The sequence below is a fragment of the Vidua macroura genome, chromosome 24 (assembly GCF_024509145.1).
Source record: "Vidua macroura isolate BioBank_ID:100142 chromosome 24, ASM2450914v1, whole genome shotgun sequence".
Taxonomy (NCBI): domain Eukaryota; kingdom Metazoa; phylum Chordata; class Aves; order Passeriformes; family Viduidae; genus Vidua; species Vidua macroura.
In genome coordinates, this window is record NC_071594.1 from 1,072,303 (window position 1) to 1,087,487 (window position 15,185).

General features: G+C 60.4%; 1 protein-coding gene across 4 annotated transcripts; it reads right to left on the bottom strand.

Moving 5' to 3' along the window:
* Positions 1-381: 381 nt before the first annotated feature.
* Positions 382-13,364, bottom strand: ELAPOR1 (endosome-lysosome associated apoptosis and autophagy regulator 1). 4 transcript variants are annotated; one of them, XM_053997911.1, is made up of 22 exons: positions 13,251-13,364; positions 11,080-11,200; positions 9,875-10,067; positions 8,458-8,605; positions 7,859-7,939; positions 7,504-7,609; positions 7,276-7,425; positions 6,830-6,918; positions 6,580-6,757; positions 5,864-5,992; positions 5,692-5,782; positions 5,506-5,611; positions 5,296-5,433; positions 4,938-5,192; positions 4,174-4,347; positions 3,114-3,279; positions 2,268-2,364; positions 2,090-2,191; positions 1,462-1,588; positions 1,216-1,394; positions 965-1,130; positions 382-724 (listed from the first exon to the last, which is right to left on the bottom strand). In XM_053997911.1, exons 1-22 carry the CDS (start codon positions 13,347-13,349, stop codon positions 656-658), a joined length of 2,964 nt encoding a protein of 987 aa, XP_053853886.1. In that variant the 5' UTR covers positions 13,350-13,364; the 3' UTR covers positions 382-655. The 4 variants fall into 4 exon arrangements, with proteins under 4 accessions (XP_053853886.1, XP_053853884.1, XP_053853885.1 ...); XM_053997909.1 differs by having other exon boundaries at positions 382-772; XM_053997910.1 differs by having other exon boundaries at positions 2,262-2,364.
* Between the last annotated feature and the right edge of the window lie 1,821 nt (positions 13,365-15,185).

Sequence of the window (15,185 nt, forward strand, 5' to 3'; positions counted from 1 at the left end):
TTGTTCACGGGGCTCCCAAGAGCCGCCCCACGCCCCTCTAGAGCACTCCATGGCACAACTGTGGCCATCCGTGGCATCACATGTCACCCCATGTCACCCCACTGTCCCCTCCTGGGGGATCCCGGCAGGGTTCTGGGGCCTCCACTCATGTGGGGGACCCTATACCACTCCCCCATGAAGGGCCGTGCAGATGGAAGTCAAAGTTCCGCTGGTCCCCTACGTGTGCATCCCTACCCCACCCCTAGGCACCCACTCCTGCGAGTGTGACACCCTGTGCACACCCCCACACCCTGCCCCCACCCATTCTGGGTGCCCACGCTCAACTCCCCGCACGCCCTATGCGTGTCCCCCCGCCCCCGTGTGCCCACACACACGGAGCCCTTATACAAACCCCGCTCCTGTATTTGGCATTTTTGGGTGCTTGGGATGGGGAGGACACGGTGGGGGGCACAGGGGAGACACACGTACAAAAGCCGTAACGAGGCTCCGGTCCGAAGCAGGTCCCTAAGGCCACGTTGGGGGGCGTGGGGGGATGGGCCGTGGGTACCCCCCCCTTCCCTTCCCAGCTGCCCGGGGACAGGGTGTCCGTGGGTGCCCCTCTGGCCCGTCACAGCTCCCGGGAGGGCTGGGGGATGCGAGGGTGCCCCCCGTCCTCTTATAGCTCCCGATCGGTGCTGCTGGATGAGGTCTTGAGCGGGACCGAGTCGAATCCATCCGGCATCCGCTGTGGGGTGGGGAAATTGAGGCCCGGAGCTCTCCTGTGGTGGGGAAACTGAGGCCCGGAGCCCCCCGGGGTGGGGAACTGAGGCACAGAGCTCCCCGTTGGAGTGGGGAAACTGAGACACGGAGCTGCCCGGGGTGGGGAATTGAGGCAAGGACCATCCTCAAATCCCATCGTCACCATGGCTTGTCCGGTGGCTACTCCAGGGTTGTTTCCATCCCCCCACCCCACCCCTCCCCTCACCTTGGCCGTCAGGGCTTTAAGTTTTCCAAAAAGTGACATTTCGGTGGCAAAGAGCAGCTCATCCTCCGCGTCCTCCCCCTCCATGATGGCGCAGCTGTCGGGCGACGTCGCGTCGGTCTCCCGGGCCGCCGCGTCCATCACCAGCTTGGAGTATTTGTATTCCAACCTGGGAATGCAGGCGGTGCCATCACGCCCCCCCCCCGCAACAGTGCTAGCCCCCGTGTCCCCAAATCCCGCTGCCAATTGCTCACTTTTGAGTCTTTTTCCAGAAATAAGCGGCGAGCGCGGCCAGCAAGACGGCCGTGCACGTCCCAGTGGAAATTCCCACTTTTAGCCAAAAATCCACGCTCCGGCACGTCTGGATCACCTGCGGCGGCAGGGCGTCCCCGCCGTGGCACAGCCGGGGCTCCCGCCACACGTAGGTGGTTTTCTGAGGAGGGGGAAAGGGGTTCAGGGGCCGCAGGAGCCGCAGCCCAGCCCGGGGCACGGGGCCGTACCTGAACGCCGCCGATACAGGCGCCGACGATGGGACGGTGGTGGGAGCTGGAGCAGCGGGGACATCCCTCGGCCGTCACCCACAGGAAATGGAAGGTGCAGCCGTCGCAGGTGCCCTCGGGGCATTTGCTGGGGAGGGACAAAAAGGGGGGCTCAGGTGATGGTGACACTCCAAAGTGGGGATTGCAGCTAAGGTGACACCCCAGGCTCGGGACAACATGACAGCGGTATCCCCAAAATGAAGCACCCCCGGGATCTCCTTTGTTTCACTGCCAGCCTGAGTACACGCAGGGCACCGGTGACACAGCCGGGATGACACCTCAGGGTGAGGGACTCTGACACCATGTCAGTGTCATCCCCAAAGCAAAGCACGTCAGGGACATGCCCACCCATGACAGCAGGAGATGTTTGGGTCACTTTGGGAGTCCCCTAAGCCCCCCTCGGTGTCCCCAGTGTCCCATCTTCCCCCACCTGGGAACAGCCAGGGTGACACCTCAGAGTGAGGGACACTGACATTGTGACTATGGTGTCTCCAAAGCGAAGCACCCCAGGGATGTGCCTAACCCTGGCAGCAGGAGATACATGGGTCACCCAAAACCCCCCTCGGGGTCCCCAGTGTCCTCTCCCCACCTGGGGACAGCCAGAGTGCCAGTGCCGAGGCGCAGGGGGTCACAGCGTAGGCGGATGGTGGTGACCCGGCCATCACTGCAGGGCTGTGTCATGTCGTTGGACCTGCCAGGGGACATGGGGGGTTAGGAGGACAGTGGGGGCACAGTGTGGGTGTCAAGCCCCTGTCACCTGCCTGCACCTGAAGAAGAAGATGATGTCAGGCAGGTCAGGGTGGCTGGGGGGGAAGAGTTCTGGGGGAGACACGATGCTGTCCAGCACGGAGCTGGTGGTGACACCTGCAGGGAGAGAGGGGTGTCTCCAGTCCCACTGGGGTGTGTTCCAGTCCCAGTGTCCTAGTGCCACCAGAGTGTCCCAGTCCTACTAGGGGACATCCCAATCCCAACAGGGTGTCCCAGTGTCAGTCCCAGTCCCACCTGTGTGTCCCAGTCCCACCAGAGTGTTTCAAGTCACACCATGATGTCCCAGTCCCACTGAGGAGTCCCAGTCCTACTGAGGTGTCAGTGACAGATACTGGTGACAATGTCCCAGTCCCACCAGGGTGTATTTCTGTCCCATTGGGGTGTCCCTGTGCCACAAAGGTATCCCAGTGCTGCTGAAATGTCCTAGTGCCAGTGTCCCAGTCCCAGCCGAGTGTCCCAATCCCACCAAGGTATCCCACTCCCAGCGCCACTGGGGTGTCCCAGTCCCACCAGGGAGTCTGAGTCCCACTAGGGTATTCCAGTGCCACTGGAGCAGGCTACTCCCTGTCCCACTCATGTGTCCCCGTTGGAGTCCCCAGTCTGCTACTGGGATGTCCTGGTCCCTGTCCTGCCAGGGTGTCCTAGTCTCAACAAGGTGCCCCACTCTCAGTGCCACAAGGGTGTCCCAGTTCCTGTCCCACACATGTTTCCCAGTCCCACTGGGGTGTCCCAGTGTTGGTGTGCCAGTGCCACCAAGATGTTCCAGTGTCTGTCCCACCCATGTGTCTCAGTAACCCCAGGGTGTCCCAGTGCCCCTGGGTGCCCCACCCTCCCTCCCTGCTCACCCAGCAAGTGGTCACCCAGGCTGATGGGCTGAGAAGACACAGCTGCGCGGGCACCGGTGACATCAGGGGGCACCATAATGGCCTGGCACACATAAGAGGTGACCACACGGGCAGGGCCCCCCCGACCTGCTGTCACATTGTCAGCACATGAGGCCATCTTCCTGCCCTGCGGGGACATACATGACACATGTGTGGGGAGTGAGAATGTGTGTGGGTACAAAGGAGTGGCATTTGTGTGTGCAGGGCCGTAGGTGTGCAGATGTGGCTGCACAAGTGTCCATATGTGTCTACACAAGTGTTCACATGTATCTGCACAACTGTGCAGATGCGTTTGTGTGACTGTGCACATGTGACTGCACAAGTGCATGCGTGCGTGCGTGTGTGTGTACACCTGTATTTGCACACCTGCGTGTGGCAATGTGTGTTTGCATACATGTCCTTGTGTTTGCATGACTACGAGCACAGATGCACATGTGTGTCTGTGTCTGCCTACCTGCATGCCCCATCCCATCTGTGTGCCCAGGTGTGTGCCTGTGTTCGCTCATGTGTGAATTCCCACTGGAACCCCACAGCAACCCTCCATGTGTGCATGTGTATTCCTGAGCCCTCCTGCCCGCTTGTGCCCAAGTGTGCCTACAGGAACCTGTGTTCCTGTGTCCACCCTCCTGACTACCCACCCATGTGCCCATGTTTGCACTCGTCTTGTGCCCACCCACTTGCATGCCCACCTGTGTGCCCGTGTTTGTACTCATGTGCCTGTGAGTGCACACACACCCCAACGTACGCTCATGTTTGCACTTGTGTACCTATGACCACCCACCCAGGAGCCCAGGTGTGTTCCCATACATTCATGCATGTTCCTGTGCCCTCCTGTGTGTGCCCTTGTGTGCCTACCCAGGTGTGCTCCCATGTCTGCATGCATGTTTCCATGGCCTCCTGCCCATTTGTGCCGACTCTCCTGAGTGCCCACCCACATGCCTGTGTTTGCGCTCGTGTGCCTGTGCCCACCCCCCAGGTGTGTTCCCATGTGTGCACATGTGTTTGCCTACACAGGTCTCACCTGGTGCCCACAGAGGCTAAGGCGGAAGTGATGGCTGTAGCGCAGCCCTTTGGGGGTGAAGCTGGGCCTAGTGCTCACCACGGCACCCCGGCCCAGCGATGGGAACTCAAAGTGCAGCATCCGGCCTGGCAGTGCCAATGCCAGGCTGCAGTTGTTGTAGCATAGCGATCGCAGCTGGGAACAGGGACAGGGAGCTCAGGGACAGCCATGCCACCCACTGGGGACACCCCTGTGGGGACTCTGGAGAGCTGGCACCACCCCTCAGAGACAGCAGGGGCATGGTGGCACCCGCCAGGGTCACCCACTGCCACCCACCAGTGTCAGATACTGCCACCCATCTGGGATGGCTGGGAGGGGCTGGTGTCACCTCTCTGGGAACAGCTGGGGGACTGGCATTACCCACTCAGGATTAGACATTGTCACCCATCTTGTCACCCACCCAGGATTGCCACAGGGCTGGTGTCACCTCCCTGGAGATGGCCAAGGAGGGCAGGCATCACCCACCCTGGGTCAGACACTGTCACCCACCCAGAATGACTGTAAGGGACTGGTGTCACCTCTGTGGGGACACTGTCATCCACCCAGGATGACTGGGGGAGGCTTATGTAGCCCACCCGTGATGGTATCACCCTCCTGGTGCTGGCCAGTGCCAACATCTGGGACATCCTGAGTGTGGGGGAGGCTGGTGTCACTCCTCTAGGGCCCATTGGCATCACTCATGGGGATACTTAGGGACACTTGTACCGTCTGCCATCCCCAGTCACCTGGTTGCTGTGTGTGCCAGGGCCACAGGGGTGGCAGGTGGGTGTTCCGTCGGAGGGGTGACCCCGCAGGTAGGTGCCAGGTGGGCAGGGCTGGCAGGTGCCCGAGCTGGGGTCCACAGCACTGCCAGGGGAACACGGGGCACAGGACCCAGTGGGCTGGGGGGCACAGCGGCGGCAGAAGGAGGCCACCCCCCCTTGCACGTTGGTGACGTTGATGCTGTACAGCTTGGCCACATCACTGGTGAACCGCCGGCCCTGGCACCAAGAGCACCATCACCATTTGCCCCCCAACCCCCACCAGACCCCCCCAAAGTCAGGGGCCTCCAGCCCTCTCAAAGCAGGGCCCCCTGTCCCTCACCGCCTCATGGTAGGGGGTGCGCTGGAAGGCCCAGGTGAAGCTCATGGTTGCATTCTTCTCCACCAGGTAGGTGTAGGATTGTTTCCCTGTGGAGCCTGTCCATGTCTCCACCGGAGTGTTGGTGCGTGAGTTGACACCCTGTGGGGATAGGGGAGGTGGCACCACCCAAATTCTCTGTGCCCCCCCAAACTGCTGTGTCTCCCCACTCACCACCATGAAGTAGAGCTCACAGCCAACGCTGCACAGTGTCTCGAAAACGAAGGTGATCCTGGCCACCTCCCTGCTCTCTGTGTCCTCCAGCACTGGGCTTGGAGGGCTGGGGACAGCGTGGGGACACTGCTAGCTCTGCCCCATGGCTCTGTCCCCACTGCTCCCTCGTGGTGGCCCCCACCTCACCTGAAGCCAGGGACCACCAGTGTGAGGATCATGAAGTCACTGTCAGAGGCTCCGGCTGCCGTGTAAATGTAGTCCCCAGCTACCTCCCAGCCTGCAGGGATGCAGTGACACTTAGAGAGGTCCCTGGCAGTGCCCAGGCAAGGGACAGAGAAGGGACAGCCTCTTCCACTACCTGGAATGCCCTTGTACTCGAAGTTGATGCCGCTGAGCACGGTGGTCTCCATGTTGGGGGGCAGCACGTTCCACCACTTGTACTCCAAGCCCAGTGCCGGCTCAGTGCCCACTGGGCAACTGAGGCAGGCTGGAGAGAGGAGGCAACAGCCCTGCACAAGGGTGGCTCCCATCTCCCCCTCTGTCAGCTTGGGGTGCCCTGCTTACCTCTTGAGGCCAGTGATGGGGACAAGAGGGGACAGCCCTGCACTAGGGTTCCCCTCCCTGCAGCTTGGGATGACCTGGTAACCACCTCTTGGGGACAATGATGGAGACAGGAGAGGACAGCTCTGTATTGAGGTGGCACCCATCTTCCCTTGGCAGCTCCAAGGATCCCAGTTACTTACTAGAGACAATAACTGGGATGTTCTTACTGGATACATAGGGACAGCCTTGCACCAGAGTGGTACCACCTTTCTCTCTGTCAGCTTGGGGTGCCATGGTCACCACTTAGGAACAGTCATGGGAACAGGATGGGACAACCCTGCACTGAGGTGGCACTCATCTTCTCCTGGTAGCCCCAGAGACCCAGTTACTCCTTGGGGACAGTGGTGGGGGTGTCCTTATTGGAGCCATGGGGACAGGAAGGGACAACCCTGCACTGGAGTGGCACCCACTGCCCCCAGCAGCTCAGGCTGCTCCAGTCACGCTTTGGGGACAATGACGGGGCCTCCTTACCGGAGCCGTTGGAATAGAAGCCATAGGGACAGGGCTGGCAGGTGCTGCCGTTGCCTTTGGCGAAGCCAGGGTTGCAGGGGGGGCACTGAGTCTTGACCCCAGAGGATGGCAGCCGGACCGCCTGTGGCAGCTCCTCGCTGCAGATCTTGGGCTCTGCCCACTTGTACATCAGCTGGGTCTGCCGGGGGAGCGGGTGAGCCGGGGGGACACCATGGGACAGGGAGACCACCCCGGGGTGTCCCCGCGTTACCTCCCCACTGGCGTTGCAGGCTGTGTGGGTGTAGAAGAAATCCTTATCCGTGCAGGGGGGACGTGGCTTGCAGGACCCCGAGCCGGGCTCTGCCGAGGGGGGACACGGCGGGTGAGCCAGCACAGCCCGAGGACCCCAGCGCTGTTCCCACCACATGGGCTGTCCTTGTCTTTCCTCCCAACCAAGGGGTAGGTAGTGGGTGTTCCCCACTCCCCACATCATCTCTCCCTCCCCCAGGGCCACTCCTGCAGTGCAGAATGCAGGAACAAAGGGACCCCTAAGGGTGTCCCCCCTCACCAGCATAGGTGTCAGGTTTGTGAGGGGCCAACACTGTCACCACCAGGGGATGTCAGGTTACCCCTGCTCCCCACATCACCCCTTCCCTTCCCAAGGTCATATACTAGAGGGACAGCTCTGGTAGGGGGGAGCCCCGGGTCCCCTCTCACCGGCGTAGGTGTTGGGGTCGCAGGGCTGGCAGGCAGTGGCCCCTTTGCTGGAGAAGGTGTTGGCGGGACAGGGCTGGCAGGCGGTTGAGCCGGCGGTGGGGGCGAAGGTGCCGGGCTTGCAGGGGAAGCACTCGGAAGTGAAGGCCACCCCTGGGAGCGGGAGGAGGCTCAGGTAGCGGGGAGGGGGGTGCGCGACCCCCGAGACCCCCCCTTCCTGCCTCCACCCACCTGTAATGCCGATGTTCCTCACCAGCACCGGTTTAGGCACCTTGGACCAGACGGAGAAGGCGGTGGTCCGCCAGTACAGCACGTTGTTCCCACGGCTCAGCTCCACCTGGGAGAAGGATCCCACAGGATTGGGTAATCCCACTGCCAGGGATGGGTTTGGCACCATGGGTGGGGGATCCTGCTGCCGAGGAGAGGGCTGGCACCAGTGGAGGGGGGTGTGTGGCACCCCCGTCTGTCACCACCCACCACCCCCTCCTCAGCCTCGTGGAGCATCTTCTTCCCACGGGAGGGACAAGAAACGCCGGGGCAGCACCGAGGGACCTCCCCCCGGTGTCACCTCCCACCGAACACTCACGCTGTGGAGTTCCCAGCCCTTCTCTGTTGTCCGCATCCAGCGGGACTCCTCCACCGTGGGCTGGCACTGGTCGTTCTGCACCTGCAGGGAGAGTGTCAGAGACCCCATGTTCACAGGTACCCCGCATGTCCCCAAGGACACACCCCCATGCTCCCAGGGACCCTCCATATTCCTAGGGACCCCTCCTCATGTCTCCATGAACCACTGCCATATCCCATGGGGCTCCACTCATGTCACCAGGGTCCACTCTCATTCCCCTCCATGTCTGCAAGGACTCCTTCGATATATCCAGGGTTCCCTTCCCCATGTCCCCAGAGACCCCTGTCACATCCACCAGAGATCCTGCCATGTCCCCAGGAACACACATCATGTCCTCAGGGACTCCTTCCATGTCCCCAGGGACCCCTGAGGAATCCCCATGGACCCACTCAGGTCACAGGGGACCTCTCCCGTGTACCTAAGGACCCTTCATGCCATCTAGGACCCTCTCCCATATCCCGATGGACCCCTCCATGTCCCAAGAGACCCCTCCCATGCCCCCAAGGACCCTCCCACATCCCCAGAGACCCACACCCTCCACCCCTGCCCCTGTCACCCACGAAGAATTCGAAGACGATGCTGCTGTCAGGGTAGATGTATTCGAAGGTGACAGTCCCCGACTGCTTGAGGCTCACAGCATACATGAGGGTGGCCGTGCACTCATCTGTGTTGGAGGCCACGTAGTCCCCCAGTGGCACCCACGTTGACCTGGGGCAAGTGATATGGCCCCGGGGATTCTGTCACCACTCTCAGCAGGCAGGACAGGGATTGTAGGGACAGCTGAGAGGGTCCCCAGGAAGCAGAGAAATGAGGGGCACAGGGGCTTGGGCACATCTTGGGGACATGGCAAGGTGTGGTGGCTAGACACATATCCCAGGGGAGAATCCCCATGCCTGCTGAGAGCCATGTGGGCTGCAAGGAGGAGAGAGTGGGGTCCCCCTGTTCTGGGAATGTGGCTGGATGAGGAACACGCTACTGGGAGTAGGGAATGGCTGAGAGGGGTATAATGGAGCAGTGCAGTGGTGCCAGTAAAACTGAGGGTTTGGTGGTTGTTGGTGCAACTGGGAGGGTTTCTTGGTTGTTGGTATAATCAGGAAGGTTCAGGAACCTGCCAGTACATATGGGATAGTTTGGTGGTTGTTGGTGTAACCAGGGGAGTTTTGTGGCTGCTGGTACAACTGGGATGGCTCAGTGGTGTGGTACAACCAAGAGGGTTAGGTGGCTGTCAGTATATCTGGGACAGTTTCATGGTTGCTGGTAGAACTAGGAGGGCTCAACAGCTGCTGGTACAACTGTGAGGGTTCAGAGGCTGTGGTAAAACCAGGAGGGTTTGGTGGCAGCTGGTATAACCATGAGGGTTCAGTGGTTGTTGGTACATCCAGGAAAGTTTAGAGGCTGCTGGTACAACCAGGTGGTGGAAACTTCAGTGGCAATGGAACAACAGGGAGGGCTTGGCAGCTGAGAGGCCTTCATGGCTGTGGTACAAGTAAGAGGGTTTGGTGGCTGCTGGTACAACCCGCTGGTGGGATGTTTAATGGCTATGGAACAACTGGGAGGGTCTGGTGGCTGCCAGCACAACCAAAAGAGCTCAGAGGTTGCCAGTGAGGATCAAAGGGCTGTGGTGGTAAATAACGGCTCTGGTTGGCGGCACAGGGGTGTGAAGACCCCCATAGGTGCTGTGAGGACCTCCATGGGTGCTCCATCTCCAAGGAATATTGATGTGGAGGTCCCACGGGTTGGGGTCCTGCCACTTCTGGGGGGGATGATGCTGCAGGCTGTTCCCTTGCTGTGACCAGGGTGTCCCTGTAATGCCCTGCTGGTGTCACTTCCCAAGGAAGAATGACAGAAGGCTGTCGGGGCAACTGGGCGCTATGGATGCAGGGTGTCACACTCATCCTGCTCGCTGTGCCCCACACCCAGTCCTGACATGCCAGGTGCCCATGTGCTGGCATCACAGACAGTGACACACTGACTCACGCTGTGCAGTTCTCTGCTGCATCGCCAAAGCCATCATCCACCTCCAGGTTGGTGGCCACGTTGGCAAAGCCATGGGGCACCTCGTCCCACTCATCAAAGCGGACACCAGTGCCCAGCGAGTAGGTGCCCGCAGCACAGGGCCGGCACGTCTGTGTCTGCATCTCCAGGAACTCACCCGCCTTGCAGGAGAACGCTGCCAATGGAAATGGGGACACAGGGCGTGGAGGGTCACCCTGATCCGCCTGGTGCTGCTACAGCCTCATCACCCTCAGTTCTGCATTTCCAAGTGCTCCCAGCTGGTGGAGGTGCTGGGATCCCCCATTCTTATCATTCCACAAAGGCAACCCCCCCCCATCCATGAGTTTGGTACCTGACACCCAGCTCTGCCCAATCCAGGCAGGATGTAACCCTCTGCCATGGAGCCGGGGCACCTCCAGGCTTTGGAGGCCTGTATTTGGGATTCCCATCCTGCTCATCCCATCCTGGTAAGTGAGTTTGTGCGAGGGAGATTCTCATCTTCCTCATCCCATCCTGGTGCATGTGTGTGATGGGAAGATTTCCATCCAACTGTGTGGGGTGGGATTCCTGTGGCTCTCATTCCATTTGGTGACTGTGTGTGTGATTCCCATCCCATCCTTGTGCATGTATGTGTGTGATTTCCATCCTTCTTATCCCATCCTAGTACCCGTGTGCGTGGGATTCCCATCCCATCCTATCCCATTATGTGTGTGGGATTTCCATCTCTCTCATCCCATCCGGGTGAGTGAGTGCTCATCTTGCTCATCCTGTCGTGGTGCATATGTGGGATGAGGGGATTTCCATCCCAGTGTGTGTGAGATTCCCATCCCTCTCATCCTATTCCATGACTGTATGTGTGATTCCCATCCCATCCTATCTATGTGTGCATGTGATTCCCATCTGTCTCACCCCATCCCAATACCTGTGTGTGTGTGGTTCCCATCCCTCTCATCCCATCCCAGGGAGTCGGTGTGTGTGTGATTCCTATTCCATCCCATCCCAGTGCTTGTAGTCCTTCTGCCATCCCATCCCACTGATCCCATTCCATCCTCCTGTTGCTGCCTGCGTTGGAGCTGACAATGGCTGTGCTTGTCTCCCCACTCTCTCCCTCCCCTCGCCCTCATTTCCCATTCCTGCCATTCCCACCCCCCAGCCTGACCCCATCCCATTCCTGGTTGTAATCTTACAGCATTCAGTGCCCCTGACAGGGTCAGGCAGGCCGGTGCAGAGTCCAGGCATGTGTGGTACAGCTACCCTCCAGCGCGATCCTGAGCTGTCACATGCTGTGTACTCGTAGTGGTACTCGGACTGCAGGAGACAGAGGGAACGTGCAGGGGAGCTGCACCTGAGACCTCCTGGGCTGCTCCCACACCCTGTGTTCCCTGAGAGGGGTTTGCCCCTGGGCCCAGCTGTGCCTTCAAGGGATGGTTTTGAGTGTGGCAATGTCCTGTGGTGCGAGGGCCTGATGAGGAGGGGCTTGGGAGGGTGCTCAGGGTGGGGGGATACTGGGGGAGGAGTTTAGTGTGGGAGGATGCTGGAAAGCGGAGATTATTTGGGTGGGAGATGCTCTGGATTGAGGGGAGCTGGGGACCAGGGGGATGCTCAGAGTAGGGGAGTATTGTGGTGGTGGGGGGCAGTATGAGAAGATGCTGGGAAATGGGGGTGCTGTGGGTGGGGGGATGATCTGGCTGGGCTTGCCCAGGAGCCTTGGAGCAGCAGCAGCCCTGCACCCTTCCCTGGTGTGGGGTGAACCCCTGCCGCCCCCCCATCATGTTCCTGGGATGACATGGCACTGTCACGCCCCTTGGTGTGCCTTAGCATGGCTGTGACACACTTTGCTCATCAAACAGCTGTGGCACAACCCGGATACGGCCTGGGAGCTCCTCGGGCATAGGGCAGGAGCACAGAGGGGACTGGGGGGAACCAGGAAGTGCTGGGGATAGCAGAAGCACCATGACCACCCCCATCCTGCCAGCTGCACCAAGCTGAGACTGGCTTAAGGCTGGTGAGGTGACGCCAGGGACAAACGGTGTGGGCAGGGTGAAGGCCACATCTGGTAGTGGTGTTGGGGTTTGGGGTACAAGAGGAGCTCCCCACCCCCCGCAGCAGCTCTGAGGTGTCAGAGCCGGTGCTGTGGCTTCATGCTCCCAGCAGCTGCTGGAGCGTGGCAGGTTGATGAGAAAACAACTGCTTTGATGTTCCCATCAGCTGGAAACACAGCAATGGGGGAGGGAAAGAGGGGGATGGGGGGTGTGAGGAGGAAAGAGGGATTGGAAAGGTAAAAGGGGGTTGGAGAAGGAAAAGTGAAGACAGAGAGATGCCTGCAGCACCCCCTACCCATATACAGGCAGCATGAAACTCCCCCTGGTCATGGGACGGGGGCACAGACAAAGGTCCCCACCACCCAGTGGGTCACCCCAACTTTCAGCAGCCCCGAACTACCACACTGCTCTCAGTCCCAAGGGATTTCCTTGGGGAGAGGGTATTTTTTCTCTCTTCCAAAACTTTTCCAGGTTTTTATTAAATCTACATAAATTGACCTAATTCAGCTCCAGGAGGCTCTGGGGGTGGAGGGCACCCCAAGCTGCCACTGTAACTCTGCTCTGGCCAGGGGAGGGAGAAGGGCTGTCCCCTGTGAAGAACAGGGGACACCCCCTCTGTGGGACTGATCACTCCTGGGGCAGGTGCCAGCCCCAGTCTATTGTTTCCAGCTCTGGATCATGGAACACAGACAAAAATAATTGGATCAGAGAAAAAAAAAATCCTGGCCCAGATTAAAAGCAGCCGCAGGTCTGAGGATGGGGGAGGAAAACTGGGGGGGGGGGGAAACAGACAACCCAGGGAGAGGATTTGGGGGTTCACCCGCTGTCCCCAAAGTGGACAGATCTGAGTGACAGTTTTTCTTCACAGGATACCATGTGCTGGGCTGGGAATGACACGTGGCCATTGTCCCCCCCGCTCCTTGTCACCCCCCCAGCAGCACTCAGGGAGACCCCAATGTGTCTGAGGGGTAGGGACTTAGGGACGATGATGGGGTGACACCAGTTGGGGTCCCCAAGGAGACCCTCGAGGCTGGCCGAGCCCCTGGGAGCAAAGACCTCTCCCTGGGCCCCCAGGAGGTCGGCAGTCCCTCCCGCTATAGGAGACATCCCCAATGCCACCGGGACGCCCGATCCCTACCTGTCTCCTCCTTGTCCGCCCCATTCCATAGGGATCGCCCCCCCCCCCCCCCCCCCCCCCCCGTGCTCCGGGACTCCGTTTCATCGGTGTGTGTGGGGAATTTGGGGGTGGTTGCAGAGGTGGTGGTGTGTTACCGGTTGCTCACCCCCCCCACCCCCGCCATTCCCGGTGCCGGTACCTCCTTGCAGACGTGAAGCTGCTCTCCGGTGCGTCCCGGTGACACGGTGACAGCCAGACACAGCGCCAGCGGCATCCACCGACCTCCGGTACCGGCCATGGCGGCGGCAACGGCGGCGGCTCGGCCGGTGCGAGCACCGGCGCCGCTGCCCCGCCCCCACCAACGGCCCGGCCTCCGCGCACCTGCCGCTACCTGCCCCCGCCCCCGGGAACGGCACTGCGAACAGAACCCCTGGGAACGGCACCGGCATCGCCCCCCGGGAACGAGAATAGGCACCGGGAGAGGAACCCCCGAAAACGGCACCGGGCATCACCACCGGGAACGGGCACCGGGAACGGAACCCCTGGGAATGGCAGGGGGCATCGCCCCAGGGAACGGGAACGGGCAGTGGATCGCGAATAGAACCCCCTGGAACGGCAGCTGACATCGCCTCCGGGAACGCTTGCCATGAGAACGGCACCGGGAATCGGCATCGAGAATGTTATTCATGGGAACGGCACCACGCATCGGTATCGAGAATAGAGATCCGGGAATGGAACTCCGAGGAACAGCACGCCCATGGATATACTCGGGAATGGTATCCTGAGAGTGGCGCCGGGCATCGGCACTGGGAGTGCTACCCATGAGAACGCCACCGGGAACCCCATCATCCTTGGGAGTGTATCCCCGGAAACGGGACTGGGAATGTAATCCCCAGAACGTGTTCCCGGGAACGGCATCGGGAACTTCTCCCTGGGAACGGATTTGGGAACGTTATTCCAGGAACAGAACCGGGACCGTCTCGGGGCATCACGCCCCCACCTCCCCGCCCCCGGGAACAGCCCCTCCTCCCGCCGCCCCGGGGCTGGGGGAGGACTGGGACATGGCGAGTGGGGGTCATGAGCCCCCCGCACCCCCCTCCACCCCACCGGAGACTGTGTGCCACTCGTGTGCCCCTCAGGCCATGTCCTCACGGAGCCGGGCCAGCCCCACTGCACTGGGGACAGGACAGGGTACACATCTGGCTGTATAAGCTGGACGTGGAGGACACAAGGGACATAGGGGGTACAGGGGATATAGGAACACCAGGGACACAGGAACATCAAGGACACTGGGCGCACAGCTGATATAGGGACACAGGACAAGGGGAATACAGGGGTATGGGAGAATGGGGGACACAGGGGATATCTGAACATGAGGGACACAGGAGACACATAGGAACACAGCTGATAAAGGGCTACAGAGGGACACAGTACACAGCTAATATGGTGACACAGGGAGATGGGGAACACGAGCATATGGGGGCCACAGTCATAAGAGGACATGGGGGACAGAGCTGCTATGGTGACACAGAGGTCCCAACTCTGGTGGCACAGGGTCACCCTGTGGGTTGGGGCATACTAGTGACACATGTCCATCTGTGATGGTACAGGGAAGCCAGCAAGTACCACGGGCATGGGGGACACAGCCACAGGAAGGGATCATGCCTGTCCCTTTGGCAGCATGGAGACAACCCCACACCTACTGTGCCACAGCTAGACACTGGCATGGGGTGGCCATGCTCCACAGCATCTGCAGTGTCATCTTGGCAGATGAAGCCTGCCAGGCACCATTAAGCTGGTGACCTCCTCTCAGTGTCCCCACAGCAGGGCCACCATCAGTAGCCACCACAGCTGCTTCTCCCAGTAATACCAGAATCACTGCTGTCCCCTCATCACCACCACGGCCTTGTCACCATTACAGCCGTCCCCTTTTCACCTCTGTGGCTGTCCTCTCATGCCCATCCTCTTGTCACCACTGTAGCCACCCCTCGGTTGCCCACTCTTACTGTCCCCTTGTCACAGCCACGGCCATCCTCTTGCTATCACCACTGTGGGATAAGCTGTCCTCCTGTTACCACCGTGGCCATCCTCTCATTACCAGCACAACTGTACTCGTTTCCACAGTGGCTGTCCC

What these genes read in the sequence shown, in the direction of transcription:
- ELAPOR1 (XM_053997908.1), bottom strand. Translation starts at nt 13,349, where the DNA reads ATGGCCGGTACCGGAGGTCGGTGGATGCCGCTGGCGCTGTGTCTGGCT. An exon ending in TTAGCCTCTGTGGGCACCAG is followed by an intron (nt 3,280 to 4,173) that starts GTGAGACCTGTG and finishes ATGTCCCCGCAG; the next exon opens with GGCAGGAAGATGGCCTCATG. An exon ending in GGCACTCTGGCTGTCCCCAG is followed by an intron (nt 1,589 to 2,089) that starts GTGGGGAGAGGA and finishes GTCCCTCCCCAG; the next exon opens with CAAATGCCCCGAGGGCACCT.